The sequence below is a fragment of the Pteropus medius genome, unplaced genomic scaffold (assembly GCF_902729225.1).
Source record: "Pteropus medius unplaced genomic scaffold, Ma_sr-lr_union100, whole genome shotgun sequence".
Lineage (NCBI taxonomy): Eukaryota > Metazoa > Chordata > Mammalia > Chiroptera > Pteropodidae > Pteropus > Pteropus medius.
The window spans coordinates 6,520,362-6,540,734 of NW_024342474.1; the positions used below are offsets into that span (position 1 = coordinate 6,520,362).

Below are 20,373 nucleotides of genomic sequence, written 5' to 3' on the forward strand. Positions count from 1 at the left end.
GCTGTGAACAAGTCTTCTTTTAGAACTTCCAAAATGTTTTTGATCCTGCTTAGATAAAAAATACCTGGTTATATATTATCAACTTAGTGGATAGAGTGTGGCTTTAGAGTGAGACAGACCTGGGTTCCAATCTCAATTCCACTGCTGATTAGTTATATGAAATTGGGAAAGTTACTCAATCTCTTGGTTTGTTTGTTCATTTGTTTGTTCTTTCCTTCCTTTGTCCCTTAGGAATAAAAAGAGATGAGAAAAGTACAAGGAAAAATACAATAAATTCCCATATTCCCACCACCCAAAATTAACTATTTATATTTGACTGTATTTTCTTTTAGTCATTTTTTACCTATGCCTAGTTAAAAATCACGCCAACAATATATGTGTACACTCTCCTTTTACTCTCCTTTTACACTGTCCTTTTACTATTGCTTGGGAAATAATATTTACCTGTTGGGTTAAAAAGAGACAAGATAATTAAAGCATCCAACATAATGCCTGATCCACAATAGACAATTGGTACATGGTCATTGTTGTAACTAGTTATTGTTCTCTTCCTATTTTTCTTTTGTTGTGCATCTCCAGTAGAAAATACAGTCTTGGCAAATTGACAAACATAAAAATGATTTCTTTTTGACAAGCTTTTTTTCCTTCTAGGAAGTATTTGTAACCTCCAACTCGAGGAATTAGTGTTAGTACATGTAGGGGTGTGGAATGCACCATAAGACTTATTTATATTGCAGATAATGAAAATATATTGCAGGATAATAAGTGATGGGCCGCATTTGGGAAACTCTAAAATAAAATGATTGAACCAAATTTTAGAAAATTACATGCATTATTTAAAAAGCTGTAATGGAGAAACAGAAAGACTGAGAAGAAAATTGCTTACTTAAACTCTGCTGTGAAAGGTTGATTTTATGCTTGTGGTGATCTCACAAAGCAAGTGGCTGTCAGGTAATTAATGCTTTATTAATTTATGAAGAGCAGGGAAGGACTAGCTTATCTGCATTGAAGCAAATTCTTTCCAAGTAACATGTTAAAACAAAAATCAAGATGATGAAAAATATGAGCAATTTGTCAATTTAAATGGATGTTCCTCTTTATGGGCTTCCTAGACAGGTTTTGCACTAAAATCTCTATGCTAAAATGGGTGGTAGCATAATTAAAGAGCAAAAAAGATAGAGTGACTGGGTGGCATCATTTGTAATCCATGACAGTATTTCAAATGTCTTTCCTTTAAAAAATAGTCCAAATGCCTTTAACACTATATGTTGATATAATGGGTAATACTTATACAGGCATACCTCGAGATGTTGCAGATTGGGTTCCAGACTACTGCAGCAAAGTGAGTAGTGCAATAAAGTTAGTCGTAATCTTTTTGCTGGTGGAGGTTCTTGCCCTCGATTTGTAGAAAATGCAACATCTGTGAAGCACAATAAAGTGAAATGCAATAAAACGGGGTATGCCTATGTAAAGTGCACTGGGCCAGACAGTGTGGTATCATTTGATCCTTAGAATAACCCCTCTGAAGTAGGTCTTTTGTCCCATTTATGGATGAGGAAACTGAGACAATTAACTTACCCAAGTTTACATAGCTACTGAGTGGTGGAGCCAGGTTTCAAATCCAGGCAGTTGTTTTTAGAGTTTCTGCTTTTTGGCTACTCTACTATGCTGACTGCCATTACATCTAGAATTTTAAAAGCATCTTTTACCAAATAAGTAGAGCAAATATGTGATACTTGAGCATTGTATATTTTGGAAACCTGCCAGGGAAACTAAGAATAGTGTTTGTGGGTTTTTTTGTACATCGCACAAATGTCAGTCAACATAACTGTTCATAAACACATCTGTTCATTTCTCTTGCAGTTGAATAAAAAGCCCTTTTTTAATGAGTAGGAAGGTATGGCACTCTTCTTGACAGGATAAGTTAATGATGTTATTTATTTTTAACATTTATGTGTTGAGTGTCCAATGTGTATGGAGCCCTATGTTAGCTGCAGGCAGGGAAGGGGAGAGATACAGCAATGAATAAGACTTAGTCCCTGTGCTCAGAGGAGTTTATGATTTATTGAGAAGAATAGGTCTGCCTATAAATAATTCAAGGACATGGATGAATCAGGTGTGGGAGTAGAAGCGTGGCATATGGAATGCAGGTGTTAAGGCAGGTACCATTTAAAAATACCCAGTCAGCGAGATCCCAATATGATATTCTTTGTGTGTCATAGATACACTTAAAAAAAAATTTACTGAGTGCCTACTGTATATCAGGCCCTAGGCTAGAAAATTATTTTGAATTTTCCTAAGGTATGCTGTAGGACTTAATTTTCAAGTATTAGAAAGGTTTAAAATTTAGAGAAACCAGAGGTAACTTTTTTTAGACATAATCTATTCCTTCCTCAGGAGCTGGTATATCTGATTGATACTGGCATTAGGCCAGACTGATGTACTGCCAGTGACACTTTGTGGTAAGCTGGGACTAAAGATAGTGATAATTAAAGGTGTCAGCACTTCTATATTAAGTATGTAACAGGCCACACTTACATTGCTTCTAGAAGGAACACATAGAAAGTGTATTTATTAAGAGCTGTCTGCTTCCTTAGGAGTTTTTCTCTATTACCAAAACTTTTGGTTGACTTTCAAAAACTATAACACATATGTGACCATTTCCAAGGCTACACTGGTGGACTCCTGAATTTTTATGTAGGTAAAAATAAAAATAAATGTAAATGACCAGATACGCTACCTTTAAAAACGCTGAGGACTATATTGACTGACATCATAAAATTCCTCTTACCCCAAGTATGTCGTCCATATAATTCAGGAGACATGCATTTTCCTTTTAATAAAGTTCCTAACATGATTTGAAATTCCTTTCTAATATCTGTCTTGGAGTCTTTTACAATGAGAATAATGATCTAAAGATAATGTAAATTCTTAGTAAATACATAAAAGTTTCATCAGTCCAGAATACTCTTTTAGAATCAAGAAAATATAATAATCCATTAAAAAATTCTTAGTTAGGACTGAAACCAAAAGGATCTTCTTTACTTAAACTTCATTTTATCTGAAAATATAACGACCCAAACTGTATTCTCCAAGCATTATAGTTGGCCAACATTTATATTGGACTGAGGAATTCTTATAGAGTGATAAGCTCTGACTATCAGTTAAATTGATCTCAGAATCATAGTGTTGGAAGCTATTTTACTGGTATTGATAGTTGAACCTCACCTCATTTTAAATGTTCTTTCACAGCACTCCTGATCGTTGGGCTTGCAGCCTTCGCCTGAGAAGGCCAAAGGACAGGATATTTAAGATCACCTAAGGTTATATGTTTTATTACAGTTAGTGCATTCTTGAATTTTGCTGCTGTCTTCCAAGACTCCTATTTAGCAGCTGATTTAGCCCTCTGGAGTAAACATGAAGCTAATCTCAATATTCTTCCCAGTGACTGAGGGTACCAAGGTAAGAAAGTAAAAGAGGAGTGTCTGGTGAGACCTCAGGCAGGTGTTCTGGCCAGTCGGACTTTCTCTGTGGGTCCAGTTCTGGGTCCTCTGCTGGGCAGACTTCTGCGTGGATTGCTAACAGGGCCATCTTAACCTTTATTTTGTATAGTAACGAACACTAAGAAAAGGAGGACACCCAAATGTAAATATATCGAGTGCCTGCTTTGTACCACTACTGTGTCAGAGTCTTGGCTCTCATTATGCCATTTATTTCTCATAACTCAAAAAAGTATTGTTAATTCTAAAGATGATGAATCTGAATCCAGAAATTAAGTAACTTGCCCAAGGACATACAGTTAGTAAATATGGGCGTTAGAATTCTGGTGCCTCCATAGCCAGCACTTTTGACATACCACATTGCCTCCTGGAGGGCCTTACTAGGTGCAATGACTGTGAGCTTTCACACACTTTCCCATCAGTCTCTTCTGAATGAACCCAGCTAGGAGATCTAAGGGTCCCAGGCCACCCCAAGCCAACATTAATGTTGATTGTAATCTCTCTCCTCTTCCCAATACTTTTCTCTTCTCGCCATCAAAATTAAGCATATTCTTTTCAAAGATATCACTCTTCTCTCTAGGAACATACATTTGTAAGCCAGAATAATTTGCATCAATAGGTATGAGAAACCTCTTCTTTCATATTCCTTGACTGGGTCAAAAGAATCTTAGAATGGCTTGGTGTAAAAGGTTGGGAAATCTAAGCTAAACAGTTAATCATGACCAGGTTAAACAATGATTTCATCTTCCGAAGTGATGAGTCTTCCAGTTATACTCCTGATGTGAAAGTAAAGTATAATTGTGAATACCACAATTATAAGATTTCACCTGTTTTCAGGTAAAATTTAATAGTTCAATGAAACAAAGCTCTGGGAAAACATTGGAATATACTACAATACTTAAGGGGAGGTAGAGATAATGGTATTCCTCCAAGTACTCACATAGTATGTAAATGAACCTTTCACACTCTCCTATTACTACCCATCTGTCTCTCCCTCATTAAACTGTAATCTTCTTGAGGGTAGAGAATGTATTGAATTCACACTTTTATTGCCGTTAGGCCCTATATAACACAATACCTTTCCCAAAGCAGTTGATAAATAAATGTTTATTTCATGAATGAATGAATGAATGAATGAATAAAAGAAATATGAAATGTCTTTATATGGTCTGCATAAACCTACCTCAAGTGGTATTGAATGGATTTCAATTAGTTTGAGGTAAGAAAATACTTCACAGAAGATTACAGGCCAGGAAGACATATGGTTTTTAAAATCTTGGGTTAGCTATGAATTTCATGTTTCATGGATCTGGCTATGGGGTTATATATACATTTCAAGTATGGTACTCTGAAATGAGACTTTTATTCCAGCTGTGAATTAAATTATTATATTAGATAAGTGTTTTAACTTAAAAATTTCTGGTCTGTAAATAAGACTGATTATTCTTAAAATACTTCATCTGAAATATTTGAGTGTGTTGGGAGAATATTAAGGGTGGTTTTGTTTTTGAAAATATCTGATTAAGGGGGATGGTTCTGAGAAAGAATAAACAGGGACCATTAGGAGGTAGAAGATGGTGCTGAGTGGGATTTGGTGTTGGAATTTCAAAGCCTATTTGTTCCATACTTGACAGACTCTTTTCTCTGAAATAAACAAAATGCAAAAGCCACACCTGATTATCTTCAAGGATGCCTGTATTTGAATAGAGAAATAGATTTTTATGACTAAGGAGAAAAATCATACAAAAAAATGTCCCAGGTGCATAATGTGATGTGTCAGATAATTGTAAGTTTTTTTTTCTTCCCCCTCAATTTCTTTCTGCTGCCCTGACTCTGTGTCTCTTTCATGAGGGGAAAATGGTTATGATGCTTGTCACTATGAGCTCATAGTGTGTGGGCTCCATCCTCGATAAACGAGTTGAAGGAACTACTTATTAAGGCCCTACTTTAAGGTCTGAGGGGAGTGCTGGCCACAGTTCCTGTCTCTTTAGGAGACACTACTTTTACTATTCAGGAGTTGCTCATAGATCTTCAAAAGTAGTGGGGAGAGCAGAGAGGACAATAGTGGCTTTAATGCCACTAGACCCCAACCCTTTCTATTAGCACGAGAGCAAAGATATACCCCTCTCCTGCCCAATGGGAGACAGCACTACATCTGATATCAGTATGATCTCTTCTGACGCTTAGACACTGAAATGCTGGTGAACAACTGCTGGAGAGCTGCAGCTGTAAGAATGAGTTCCAGGCCCATTTCCTAGGAGCAGGCTAGCTCCCTGTTCTTTTTCTCTTCTCACAGCAGGCTTCCGGGCCTTTTTCTCTTGGTAACTGTCACCACTAGTTCTGTTTAGCTCCTGAAGATAAGCACGTAGGCCCTTTTTATTTTAAGATTTTACTGTTAAACAAAACAAAATAGCAGCATTAGGAAATCGCAGAATTCCCAGACCTGATTCCCTTCTGGAAGCCCTTGGGACATAGCTTTTATTTCTTGTGTGGGGCTTTCTTTTTTTTCTAGCTTCTTTCCCCTTCTCCCATTAAATTAATAGTTTGTTCTCAAGGATGCCTTCCTTCCGCACGTAGGCCTGAAGATCCCTACTTCCTTATTCCCACCTGGGAGCCTGCGTCTTGGGGATGTTCCACAGGCATTGGACTCTGAGACATTCTGGGCATTTTCTCAAAGCACTCATTTTCTTTAGCAATCAATCCAAGTAACAGATTTTTATCCAATGTGAAGTATTCTTTGAGCCTTCCTTTTCCAAAATTCAGCTTAAAACATAATTGTCCTGGACCATGCCAAGGCATGATTTACCTACATGTGAACTCACTGATGATATTTGATTAGTAAAAGATCACTCAATTAGTGAAGAGTGATGGTAAGTTGGCCAGGCTGAGATCCTCTAGCAAAGTCCATGCTGTCATTGTGTCTTCTGTGAGCTGGCTTCAGATGACATCTTTTGCTTTTTGAAAACAATATTCCAGACGTGAATAAGAAACTATGAGTCATACAATAAATATAATAGTAGGCTTGTGCCACGGTTGCTTTTAGAGCATTGTATTTTAGTGCTTGTTTAATTATCTGTTTGCTATAAAGGTTGGTAGTCTTGGTTTTCCTCTCCAATGTAAACAAAGTAATATTTATTTCCCTTGCTACTTGCTATAAGAGTAGGAATTCTTAAAAAATTTTTTCTTGTTCTCGTTTCAACTTCCACATAGTTTACAATGAGTAGTTTTCAAAGAAGTTTGTTTTTTAAAACAATTTTCCTCTGTAATAAGTTCAAGAGGTGAAATAGAATTTTCATCTTGAAAGTAAACAAGTCCTGTCACTACTAGTAAAAAACGTATTATTACTGAAGACGAATTTCAGACAGAGGGCTTATTGTCAGCTGTGACACGTCTAACAGGGTTGGCAGTCTAAGGTCTAAGACTTCAGCTTTGGCAGTCCACGAATTTGATTTCTTCAGCTCACAGAGTTGAGCAAACTCAGGGGTATGGACTGCAGTTAACTGTTCAGTACGTTTTCTCCTTTGTGGCAGAGTCTTTACTGGAAGCAAAATGACAATCAAAAGTCTGCATGGTGATCATGGAGTCAGAGCCAAAGGGAGCCAGATGGTCTGAGTGTCATATGTCAGCCAGCCTTAGGAGCTGGATGTCCTTCCCTGCACTCCAGAGGCAGTGTTGTAGAACAGAGAGCATTTCTCCTCCTCTTGGCTGGTGAGTCTGTCTTTCCTGCTGGCCTAGTGCTGGCAACTGAGCATGAATAGCTTCTCTTGTTAAAATAGAACACAAAACCCTCTAAGGTTTGAGCAGATGAGAACTCCGAACGAGACTCTACATGCAGTTACCAGCTTGTTCTTTTGAATTTCCCCTCCCCTTCCAGTTCTTTCCCTTTGATTCTGGGTGTTCATCATCCTCTTCACCCCCAAGGGCCTGTTGTGCCCTCTAAAAAAATGGCCAAAGTCAAACATCAGACCTCTATTATTGTTCTCAGCACAGCTGAGATGGGCTGGAACAGTGAATGGACGGACATCTTATTAAAATTAAGAGAAAACTAAAGGAAAACAAACATGTACCGAAACTATAAAAGCCTCAGGCTGATGAAGGATAGATTTCTGTATGCGAGCTTGGTGTAAAACCTAAGCCAAACAGTTCATCATGACCAGGTCAAACAATGACTTCATCTTCTAAAGTGATGAGGCAAAGTACTGCCTTTTTCAAAGCATCTTTGCCTCAGTCAGGCAGGCATATCAGCTTGGTTTACTTTTGCAGATGTCTAATCTTATTTTAACAGATTCTTATATATGAAATGTATATTTCATGCTTAGAGTTGTATCGTTTCTGACCTTGTCCTCAAATTCTGGGGGCACTTCATGAAGCCCAGAATGTCCTGATTACAAAATAAGTGTGCCAGAGTCATAAGAATGACTTCTATTTTAGCTCTTTTAGAATGTCATTAGGAATGCATTTAAAAAAATATTCAATACTTTTCAATCGATAACAGCCATTGTTTTTGATGTCCAAATTGTTCCACCTTTGGCCAATAGGGGCTATTCACGTGGCTCTTGTGTCCTTTTAAGATGACCCCATTGGCTTTGGAGCACTCCTTTCCTTTCTGAGCTCATGTCGATGTTTCAGGTTCATCTTGTACTTTTTCTGGCTCAGATCTGTAATCAGTCACACATCAAAGGAGCCTTGGCTCCTTTTGGTGGGGAATGGTTTTTAGAGACCACAACCTAGTTGCTGGGGGTGTTCATTGCTGCTGGGTTGTCCTTACCTCTAAACTTACTCCATGGGTATATGTGTATTTTTGAAAGGAAAAAAGATGAGTTCACACTAGTATTTCCAACTTAAATATACTATTGAAGGATTTAAGAAAAAGAATTTCTTTGATTATACACATGCATTTTCTGTTACACTGAAAACATCTTGGTTCCTTTGGACATTAACACAATTTTAGCTTTATCTATTCTATAGTGCACATAAGTATTTAAAAAATAATGCCAATATTAGTAATGAGAATCATACTACTGAATGAAATGTAAGATTTTGTTTCAGCTCTATTTGCCTTTGGAATATATTCTACCATTTGTGTACAGTCATAATATTGTATTCTAAAGCAACTTATTTATTTTCTGTGTTCTTTTGCCATCAGAGATATTCTGTTAGGTTCATTTATTTCTATTCACTTCCATTTTTAGGGTGTTCTTTTTATTTAATTTTTTAATATTATTAATATAACATGTTGTTCTAGAGTCAAAACTATGTAAGGTACATCCAGGAAATGTACAATGGAAAAGTCTCTTTTCCATTCCTGTCTCTTCCACATAAATATTCTTTAGTTTTTGGTTTATCCACCCAGTATTCCTTTTCTAAATGTTAGCAAACATAGTTATCTTTGTATCTGCCCTTCCCCCCCATATCCTTTCCTTTTTCCTCATTCATTTTTATGATTAATATTACATTGGTGAAAGTGGTAGTTTAAGAATCACCCTTCCTTTCCGCCCCTCCCCCCTCCCTTCAGTAATGCCAGCTAGTAGCTCTGAACTACTGAATCAGGGATTTGGCTGGAGAGGCGAGGAAGCACGTTTTTAAATTAAAAAACAAACAAACTTCTTTTAAATGGGAATATTCTTTTTTATTTTTTTCTTGAAGCCATTATTCCAAGAGAAAAACCATTATTATTATTTTTTTACCTGTTCGCCATGTTTCTCTAAGCTGCCAGGAAAGAGTTTAACATAATTTAGGATGAAGCTAGTTCTTCACCATCTGCCAGCTTCTCTGCTGTGTTGCCAGATCCGTCCTGTGGTCGGCTGACTGACCCTTCTGACTCTGCTCAGATGAAGTGGGCATTTGCATCTCTCTGGTGTTCTGCACCTGAGACTTACTCCCTTCGGTGCCCCCTCAGCGTCTCCAGATCTTGCGAGAAGCACGCAAATCTCTGTCGCTGCTTCTTGTCCCTAGTTGATCACCCACCCACTCCGGGGTTTCCGGGCTCTGCAGCTCTGCTGCTCCCGGGTGCAGGTGCCGGGAGCGCCTGGGCACGCGGGAGCTGGAGCTGCCCCGCCTGCTCATGGTAATGCCGGGATTGGAGGCGGGAGCACCGCCTTCCTCTCCCTTGCGTTAGCTCTCTCCCGCCCTCCTCCCCGCCCCAAGCCCTCTTCAGCCTCAGCTGTGCAGGCTCCGCACTGCAGATGCCCACCGGCTGCCTTACGTTCCGCGGCTCCCGCGGTGTCCGCCGGTCTCCTCGACCCCCAAGCTCCGGCCACAGTCTTGCTGCCCTCGAGAGACCCTTGCCTGAGCCGACTCGCAGAGCCACCGGAGCGAAGCTGCTACGTCGGCGGGGCAGGGGGTGACTCAGGCAGACGGTGCCTGCACGGGAGCCCGGGGCACTCCCGGATGCGGCAGGACAAGCTTACCGGCTCCCTGAGGCGTGGAGGGAGATGTCTGAAGCGGCAGAGCGGTGGTGGTGGCGGCGGCGGCGGCGGTGGCGGCGTGGGCACCATCCTAAGCAATGTGCTCAAGAAACGTAGCTGCATTTCCCGAACCGCGCCCCGGCTGCTCTGTACTCTGGAACCGGGTGAGGACCTGGGGCTGCAGATGGGGCACTGGAAAATAGTGTGGCGCCCTGGGAGCTGGTGGTGCTGCGTCTGAGCCTCAGCTGGACTCCGCCTAGGCCCGGGTGTGCCCGTGAGCCGCCCAGTGTGGGGCACCGTGGCTTGTCGCAGGCGGGGCTGGGTCAGCCTTGGGTAGCAGAGAGCAGACCAGGGCCTGGGTGGGGGCAGGGGCCTCCAAGGCATGGAGGACCCGCTGATTTTGTCTTGTGCCAGCTGCCCACTCCCTGTGGCCTGTGCACGGTCCAGTCAGGCTTTTGCCTCGACCTAGGGAAGTGCTGGCGCTTGCCCAGGCTATCAGAGGCCGCGCAACGAATTGTGCTCTAGCTTCATAAGAAGCCAGACCTTGAAAGAGGTGTGTGAAGCACAGGTTTGATAAGAAGAAAGGCACAGGTTTGATACTTGGAGTCTGAGGGCGGGCAGCGGCTGCGAAGGAGAAATCAGGTGCATTTTCCTGAGGGTCCTTGCTATGAGAATACCGGGGTCAGCTCTGCTGGACCCTCTAATTTGTGTGTCCGGGTAGGAAGAGGGTAGGAAATACTCCTGTAGCCTAGAGATCTTTTCTTATAGGTAAAGTCCGGGAGTGTGCCCGGCTGTGCTAGGCTAGGCCCTTTTTTGCTGTCAGCCTGTGTTTACACTTCCCTGCTTCTCCAGGCTGCATAACTCCGCGTCTGCTCCACCACCCGGCATCCCTCCCTGGGGTTTTATGGGCTCAGAGCTTTCTGACAAGAGTGGCCGCAGAGGGAGCCGGCTGTACTCACACCTATAATTACCGCTCACCTGTCCCTGGAGTGGCACAAGCTGGGTTCCAGGAGGGTTTGTTTTCCCCCAACCCCTGCTTCCCAGCGCTTTTGGGACCTATCCTGAGGCCGTAGGGGAGAATCTGCGGAGGCACTGAGCCCCAAAGGGTGGAACACGTGGCTGCCTTTCCAAACCTCGTGGTTCCTTTGTTTTTCTCCTGGAGGAAGTGTCTAGTTACAGAGATTGTAGTATTTATTCACCTCCTTCCTTTACCCTTAAAAAAAAAAAATCTCCTTCCCACATTAAAGTGTTTTGTATTTTTGAATCTGGAAACAGCTGTGATTACCAGATGAAACATAAACCCTCCCCGCTCCCTTATTCAGTTAGAAGAAAAGAGGTGAACATGACCTGATTCCGGTTTTTTTGCATGCGGGCGGCGAGTAATCAATTCCAGTTAAATCCTGCGACTCATTTTTGATCAGGAGAAAATAGTTGTGATTTTGACTAACCCAGCCAGGTTTCAGCTCGGCAAGGCAATTGGCAGGACTCCCAGCAAGTGCTCTGAAAAAGTCAAAGGAGCATATTTGGTCATACATACAGGGAACCCGGGGTTTTTAGGTCGGTAGAAATAATTCAGTGCGGGACCGAATTTCCTGGTCTTTGTTATAATAAAGCAAACGTCATGACTATACGCTCCTCCATTCAGCACCCTGTGTCTGGACAGCACCCTCACAATGAGGTTTGTTTCATCATGCCTTAAATCCTGCGTTCCAGCTGGAGGCACTCTTGTGACCGTTGTATTATTGCTCTGCACTGACACTGGACTTCAATTATTTTATTTTTATATTTGGTTGATTACTAATTAATTTATTGGGGTGGCATTGATTAATAAAATTATATTAGGTTTCAAGTCATCTGTATATTGCATTGTGTGTTCACCACCCAAAGTCAAATCTTCCATCACCATATATTTGACCCCCTTTTCTCTTATCTACCGTCCCCCTCTCCTCTCCCTCTGGTAGCCACTAAACTATTGTCTATGTCTACAAGTTTTTGTTTTGTTGGTTTGTTGCTTTTAGTTACATATCCCACATATGAGTAAAATCACATGGCACCTTTGTCCTTCAATAAATGATTGGATAAAGAAGATGTAGTACATATATACAATGGAATATTATTCAGCCATAAGAAAAGATAAAATACTACCATGCTGAGCGAAATTATCATGTTAAATGAAATAAGCCAGACAGAAAAAGTTGAGGCTGGACTTCATTTAAACCAACTCAGAATAATGAGAATTGTAGGCGTACTTAATAAATCTTTGAAAAGAAAATCTTATCTGTCTAGGCAGAATATGACTTGGGCCATGAAGCTTTAAAAGAAAATATCTTGGGATCCTCTACTACAGCTTGACTTCAGAAATCTAGGACCCAACTCATGGTACTCTTCTAGGACTCTGAGAAGAGCATCTGCATACTCTCATGGGCTTGGACAAATCAGACACATTGCTTTCTAGCTTCTTGTCTCCATATATATGTTTTTAAAAAGACAATTCTACTTTATTATAATTTTCAAATTCTGAAGATTATGCCTGTCCATGTATCAACCCCTAAGTAGTGGAAGTTGTAGAGAGGTTTTCAGTATACCTAATTTGTAGTCAACATCTTAGAAGCAAAAAAGTCATAAATGGTAACCATAAATTGTAAAACTGAATGCTATTGACAATGTTTGTATATCTTGGTCCTTGAACTTTTAAGTAATAAGTCTTGAAAAGTGAATTAAAATGTTATGTCATTGATTGTGAAATTGTAAGAAAAGGATAAATAGCATTTTTAGATTTGATTAAATTATTTTTAAAATAGAATTTAAGTGGAAATAAAACTTGTCATTTAATTTCACCTCATACTTCTAATTTCGGCACATACTTCTAATATGGAATTCTAAATAAAAGCCCAGTATAAATATTAAGCATATGGTCTTTACATAGTCTCCTAATTATTTACTTCTATCCCCTAGATTGAGATCTGAAGGAAAGAAGTTTTTCTTAAGTTGTAGATGACTTAGAATTAGAGATCAATTATATTTTTAGCTTGTAGTCTATCATTAAACATACAAACTTTTATCTTCAATAACTAAGCCTATCAAGACAGAATTTAAAAATACGTGAAAATCTCCAAATAGGATTGTTAAGGATTCCATTAGTGAGAAGGCAATGGCATTTTTATAACTTTTGTTATTTCCACTTAAGTTTCCTTAATAGACTTAATCTATGCAAGTATCCTAGAAAACAAATTCTGTAAGTAGAGAATTCTCTTTCTAGGTTTCATAAATATTAATTATATCGCACTAAGTGATTTATAGTTAATCGTCACAACAATCTACTCAGGCATTATTATCCTACTTTTAAAGATAAAGAGTTGAGATTGAGACAAGTTAAATCATTTGTTCAACTCTAGGCTGAAGTTGAATGGAGGTCTATAAGACTCCAAGCCTGTGGTGTCATTTTTGTTGTTGTTGTTGTTGTTTTTGCACTACTACAGACAGCTGTGGAAACCACCAACCTATGTGAAAAGCTCCATTCTACGGCCATAGGATATTTTTCTATTTTAATATTGTTTTAACAAAGTTGACTAAAATTTTGTAAAAATATGTATTTTAAAAAGTTCATGATGATTCAGTAGAATCAGGTTACTTTTTACTTTGATATAATTTATTTTATCCCAAAATAACAGTTACTTATGTGTTTTTCTTTTAGGAGTTGACACAAAGTTGAAGTTCACTCTTGAGCCATCTTTGGGTCAAAATGGTTTTCAACAGGTAACTTTATTTTTGGTTTTTAGAAATAGTCTTATTTTGGGGTATCTACTGGGTATACTTCGATATATTCTCACAGCAAGAAAATTAGCATATGCTTTTGTGTGCATAAGCAGACAAGTCAGTTTTTAAAATTATAGATAAAATAACTTATGAAGCTACAAGTGGCCTGGGTTTATATTTGTGATGAAAAATTTTGTACTTTCTATTAATGGTAAAATTGTGAAAAAATTTTAAAAAACAAATGTCTATCATTCTGAATTCATAACATGTTTCGATTTCTGAACCAGTGCTTCTCAATCATTGCGTGTGTATTGCAAATGGATTACAGATGTGTTAAGGGTACCTAAGGGGGCACTGGAGCAGTCATAGTCCTCAGACCAGTCACATCTGTCTTAAAGAAGCTTTAATTGTTTACCCCAGTGTGCTGTACAAATTTTATCATACTCTATGGATGTCAAGATGGAAAAAAGGTTGGAAAGTGCTTATCCAGGTCAATATTATCACTCTTAATATTTCTTCTTTATTTCTAGTGGTATGATGCTCTCAAGGCAGTTGCCAGGCTATCAACAGGAATACCAAAGGAATGGAGGAGAAAGGTAAGGAGGATTCGTAGGGCTAAAATACAAATAGACCATCACTTTGTCCACTTTTAAAGTCTCTGGAATGTGAAATAAAAACCAGTAGAAAATAAAAACCAATTCAAAGTTTTTGTCTTTATGAAGTTTACAATGAATAAAATATCAAACATGTCAGATGGCGATAAGTACCATGGATAAAAATAAAGCAGAGAAATAAATTAGGAGAACATGGAGAAATAGGGATAAGGAGAAAGAATTTTAAATAGCAAAGTGACATTTGAATAGGGCCACGCAGGAGGTGGGCAGTGGACCATGAAGTTACTTTGGGATGAGTACTCCAAACAGAGAACGCTCTGGTGGGAGCATTTTAGGAGTATACAAGCAAAAGCAAGAGGATGAAACGGCTGAAACACAGTGGACAAAGTGGGAAGCAAGAGGTGAGAGGATCATAGAGGTAATGTGATGGGTTCGGGGGGTGGCAGATCATATAGGACCTTATAGGCCATAGTAGGACTTTGTCCAGTGTGAGATGGGAAGCATTGGGTAGTTTTGAACAGGGAGTAACATGACATAACTTATATTTTAAATGGACCACTCTGCCTACTAACTTGAGAATATGAGGGACAAGGGCAGAAGCAGGGAGACCAGTAGGAGAATTACAATAATTTACGCAAGTGATGGATCAGGTAGTGGAGATGGAGAGAAAGGGTCAGATTCTGGATATATTTGGAAGGCTGAGTTGATGTGAATTCCTGTTGGATTGAAATGAGATGTAAGAGAGATGTCAGTGATGACTTTACAATTTTGACCATCTGAGCTACTGGAAAGGGTAGAGTTACTATTTACTCAGATGGGAGAAGCAGATGTATGTGTTTGTATGTTTGTATATACAGGTGAGATGATGATGGATTAGATGATTGGTTTTGGATCTGTTAAGGTTCAATACCTATTAGATGTCAAGTTGAAGATGTCAAGTGAGCGTTTGGACATATGATTCTGATGCTTAGGAGAGAAGTCTGGCTGGAGATATTAATCAGTATTATTTTTGCTAAATTCAAATACCAAAACTTGAAAGCCTCTCTTATATTAATTTATAAACCTAGTCTAATACTCTTACAATTTGAACATTGGAGATTCCTCAAAATATACATTAAAATGGTATTATGAAACATATCTTTCAGAAATAGCTTTTCAGGGTAAGGCAATCAAAGGTCTGAAAATATCCAGTGACTCCTTTAAAAAATTATTTACTATGGGAGGTCATCTGTCAGTTTGTGTGTGTATGTGTGTGTGTGTGAGAGAGAGAGAGAGAGAGAGAGAGAGGGGAAGCGAGGGAAAGAAGGATGATTTAAATGTAGAGACCATTTCCTGGTGAAAAAAGGCCCATTCTCCCTGAATGACCAGGTGGCTCTTGCCCAAGCATAGAGAGCAATTCAGAGCCAAGTATAATGAGCTCATAATATAATATAGCTAATCCAATGAACTGAAATGAAATTTGAAAAAATTTTTTGTTTTCTTAACAGTTTCCCTAATGGCTGGATCATTGCTTGGTACTTAGTAGGAACTCAACAAATATTAACTGAATTGCCCTAATTGGTGCAATTCTGTACAGCAAACATTTCAATGAGGTTCTTATGGATTTCTATATGTGGGCTATATCTGGTCTGGGAAAAGTTCTCATTTTCTTGTTGTATACAATAACTATTTCTAATAAAGAAAGGTGACATTATGTATTTTACTTTAGCATTCTTCTTTATTAATATTTTAGGTTTGGTTGACCTTGGCAGATCATTATTTGCATAGTATAGCCATTGATTGGGACAAAACCATGCGCTTCACTTTCAATGAAAGGAGTAATCCTGATGATGACTCGATGGGAATTCAAATAGTCAAGGTAATGCCCCTGAACATGGCCTATTGTCCTCACTTAGAAGGAAGGTTCTAAGAGCCAGATGTTTTCTGGATAGAGGATCAAGCCTTATGGTCTGAATGTCTGTATACTTTCTGCTTTTCATTTTATTTGTTAATAGCTTTATAATGGGAAACTTTGACTATGCCTTGTCTTCATAAATTTGTTTGTTGCCAGTAAGGAGAAAATGATAGGAGATTGAAATTCCCTTTTCTTTCTTTAGTGTGGGTCAGTGCTGTTAACTGGATTTTTACATAAGTCACTAAGAAATTTAAAGTTAAATGTATTTCACATTAAAACAAATGGGCATTTATTAGGGTCTTTGATAATTTCTTAACTGTCAGTTTGTGACAATAGATTGACTGGCAGGTCTGTTTTAAACCAGATGGTCAAGAGTTCAAGCCAGCTGTGGAGGCAGCTGTGGTTTGCCTACCTTGATTATTGCAGTTGAGGAGAGCCTGGTGCCAAAAGCCAGGGACGCTGATTCAATTTGATCCTACTATTATTCTCTTACATAAGCCTCTAGGACATGGTTTTTGATTTTACATGAGTATTACAGTGTGATGCTAACCTGAGGTTTTATATATATATATATAAAATATATTAAATATATATTTAAAACCTGAGGTTTTAAATTTATTTATTTATTTATTTATTTATTTATTTATTTATTTATTTATTTATTTATTTTTTAGGCGAGGCAACCCTTGGTTGACCTCACAGATTGCAAGGACCTTGTCAGTTTACAATTCCTTATTTTTAAGTTTTTACACCTACAGCACCTGGTCTTCCTAGATAGTCTCCCATCCAAGTACTAACCAGGCCCGACCCTGCTTAGCTTCTGAGATCAGATGAGATCGTGCTTGTTCAGAGTGGCATGGCCGTAGACTAAGCTGAAGTTTTAAAAGGAAAGTTGTTTCATCTAAATTTTGGCCACCACAAGATAGCTGATATTTTGGAAAATTTGAAGATATATTTTTTTTTCAGCAGGAAGTACTAACCAAAAGGAGCTACTTTCTTTCTGATATAATCTGTTTCAGACAAATGCTAAAAAAATTTATGGAAATATATATTGTATGCTTAAAAAGCCTTTGCATTATCCACATTTTTCAGCTGTTTGGAATTTCAGAATGTAATTCTCAGAGATGAAGTATTCCATATTTGAAATATTTTTTCTTTGTAAATTGTGAATTAAGACAATACACATTTTATAACAACCATGTTATTAGAAGATCTTTTATTTTTTTATTGAAGTGAATGCTAAGTCAGTAAAATGACATCAGCACCTGAAAATTGTAATCTCTGGTAATAAAATTATAGATATTGCCTTGATTAAATATTAACATTTCTGTCTATTTTATACAAATTTATAAAACAATTTGGTGGAATGATTTTTCTATTTTGGACAGAATGATTTTTATGTCTATAGTACAGGTTGCATTTTTTGCTATTTTGATTTTGCTCTTGAATACTGTTTGGAGTTTTGATAGCTAATTATTATATCATTTTTTTTAGAAAGAAATAATGTTGGCATCTATCATACATATGCTGAAATGACTTATTTTACTGGAGACATTATTAAAATAAACTTTTAATTTATATGAAATTATAATGTAATTTTTGTTAATTCTGAGACTCTATTTGTGTTAATTCTGGAAACATTGTAAGTAGAAAATTTGCCTTACTGATATTTCTCTTGAAAATGTCATATTAGAAAACATTAGGGAAAAAAAACTAAAAAAAGTTTGTTTTGGCCCACATGTATAAGTTGCATATATATTTTTAAAAACTAAAATACATGTTGGTAATCAGACTCTATTTAATGCAGAGGCAAAGAAGTAACTACAGCCTTCTCTCTCTCTTTTTTTTTTTTTGAGATAGTGTATAAGGAATCATTTAAAAAAATATTGTTTCTTTCTCATTGTAGGATCTTCACCGCACAGGCTGCAGTTCTTACTGTGGCCAGGAGGCGGAGCAGGACAGGGTTGTGTTGAAGCGCGTCCTTTTAGCCTATGCCCGATGGAACAAGACTGTAGGGTATTGCCAAGGCTTTAACATCTTAGCTGCACTAATTCTGGAAGTGGTGGAAGGCAATGAAGGGGATGCTCTGAAAGTGAGTATCAAGATCTGAAGAAGGCAGCTGAAATTTTTCAGAGAGTGAAATATTAGGACTACAATTTCTCTTTCTCTTCCTTGATACCCACTCCCTTCCAAGGTGTTTGCCACACCTTGGCAATTACCTATGACGCTATTTCCCCTTGGTTAAATCCAGGTCAAGTGGCAGACTCATGCAGCTGTCAAATGTGAAGAGAATGATTATGTTTTCAGTCTCACTTATAAGACATCATATTTTAAAGAAAATTAAATAGTAATTAATTATCCATTGCTGCATAATAAATTCGCTACTTAAAAGAGCAAACATGTACTACATTACAGTTTCTCTGAGTCAGGAATCTGGACATGGCTTCACTGGCTTAAAGTCACATCATTATGGCATTCAAATTGTTGTCTGGGGCTGTGGTCTCATCTGAAGGCTCAACTGGGTTGGAGCATTTACTTCCAAGTTCATACATGTGGTTGTTGGCAAGATTTAATTCCTCACAGGTAATTGGACTGAGGACCTCAGTTCCTTGCCGGCTATTAGTCAGAGGGCTCTCCATCTCACAACACAGTGGCTGGTATCCCTCAGAGTGAGTGAAAGAGTGTGAGCAAGGCAGAAGAGATTAAGTTACAGGTTTGTAGCCTAATGTCAGAAAGGACATTTCATCATTTTTGTCACATTCTATTAGAAGCCAGTCATTAGGGCCAGCTCATATTCAATGGGAAGGGCTTATACAGAGTGTGACTATCTGGAGGTGGGGATCACTGGGGTCCTGTTAGAAACTGCCTGATCCACAAGTCATGCTTAATTCTGGTTGGATCTTATTAGGTTGCTTTCTTCTTTCATATCTGGGATGAGGTGCGGAGGAAGTAGGCTGAGAATGAATGTCTATGATGGAAGAAAGGTTTGCATGGAGAAAGGCAATGGAAGTAAATTGTATTTATTATTTAATCTTTGATGCCTGGGGCCTTTATTAGTGAAAAAAACCTAGAAACACTTTGAGGTGGGACACTAGCAATTTAAGCTTATAGGTCCAAATATGACTCCATGAATGAGTCACCAGAAATAGTGTTTAAGAGAAATGAAGCATTTCAAATGTGGAGGATGGCCACTGCCTTATTTGCTTAGGGCAATATGAGTTGCTTATTCATATGAACCCTCAAACTGTTGTTGATTGCAATGTTTTGTGATGGATAGGATGAATATTTAGTCTTTGTATTCAAGAGCACCTCCCTTCACCACAATTCTCTGTATGACTGTGGTGAATACCTTAGTGATACTCTCAATCGCTGACCAAAGTGATATGGAAAAATAAGCAAATGTTCCTCCTCGTTTTATATACCTGAATTGTTAATCCAACTTTTCAACAGAACAGTTTTCCATTTCATAGTCATAAAAATTACACTGAAAAAAAATCGACTAAAGCTGATAGGCTGAGTAAACAAAATTGCTTCTTAATAAAAAATGTTTTAAACTAATGTATTTGATTTGTCACTGCCTCCCCCTCCAGTCTGCCTGTTTGATGAACAAGTAGCTTCAAATCTGTTTCCTTAAATACATGAATGGAAAAAGTGAGAGGGTGACTACAGATTTAGATCATGTCAGGCTGGATTTATAATTAATTCCACCATGATGTATATAAAACAAGGCAGTTAAGAATAAAGCTGTTGTAAAAATCCGCATGTAGGTTTTTGTGTGGATATGTTTTCAACTTTTTTTTGGGTGAACCTAGGAGTGTAATTATTGGGTTGCATGGTAAGAGGATGTTTAGTTTTATAAGAAACCACCAAACTATCTTTCAAAGTGACTGTATCATTTTGCATTCCCACCAGCAATATCTGAGAGTTCCTGTTCTTCCCCATCCTTGCCAGCATTAGGTATTGTCAGCATACCAGATTTTGGCCATTCTAATAGGTGTGTAGTGTTATCTTGTTGTTTTAATTTGAATTTCCTTGATGACTGCTGTGTGGAACATCTTTTCATGTGCTTATTTGCCATCTGTGTATCTTCTTTGGTTAGGTGTCTGTTAAGGTCTTTGGTCTAATTTGTAATTAGGTTGTTTGTTTTCTTGTTGAGTTTTAAGAGTTCTTTGTATATTTTGGATGACTGTCTTTTATTAGAT

General features: G+C 38.2%; 1 protein-coding gene and 1 pseudogene across 6 annotated transcripts in view; one reads left to right on the forward strand and one right to left on the reverse strand.

Annotated features, from left to right (window-relative positions):
* Nucleotides 1-20,373, forward strand: part of TBC1D30 (TBC1 domain family member 30) — a 64,742-nt gene that overhangs the window by 20,375 nt on the left and 23,994 nt on the right. For 3 of the 6 annotated variants that reach the window (XM_039865911.1, XM_039865912.1, XM_039865914.1), the window contains exons 3-6: nt 13,602-13,663; nt 14,194-14,259; nt 16,010-16,135; nt 18,078-18,263. In XM_039865911.1, coding sequence (XP_039721845.1) covers nt 13,602-13,663; nt 14,194-14,259; nt 16,010-16,135; nt 18,078-18,263 — 440 coding nt within the window. Of the gene's footprint in view, nt 1-9,617; nt 10,072-11,237; nt 11,244-13,601; nt 13,664-14,193; nt 14,260-16,009; nt 16,136-18,077; nt 18,264-20,373 lie in introns of those variants that run through there. The other 3 variants (XM_039865915.1, XM_039865913.1, XM_039865916.1) reach the window with 3 other exon arrangements.
* Nucleotides 16,921-17,039, reverse strand: LOC120605180 (uncharacterized; annotated as a pseudogene).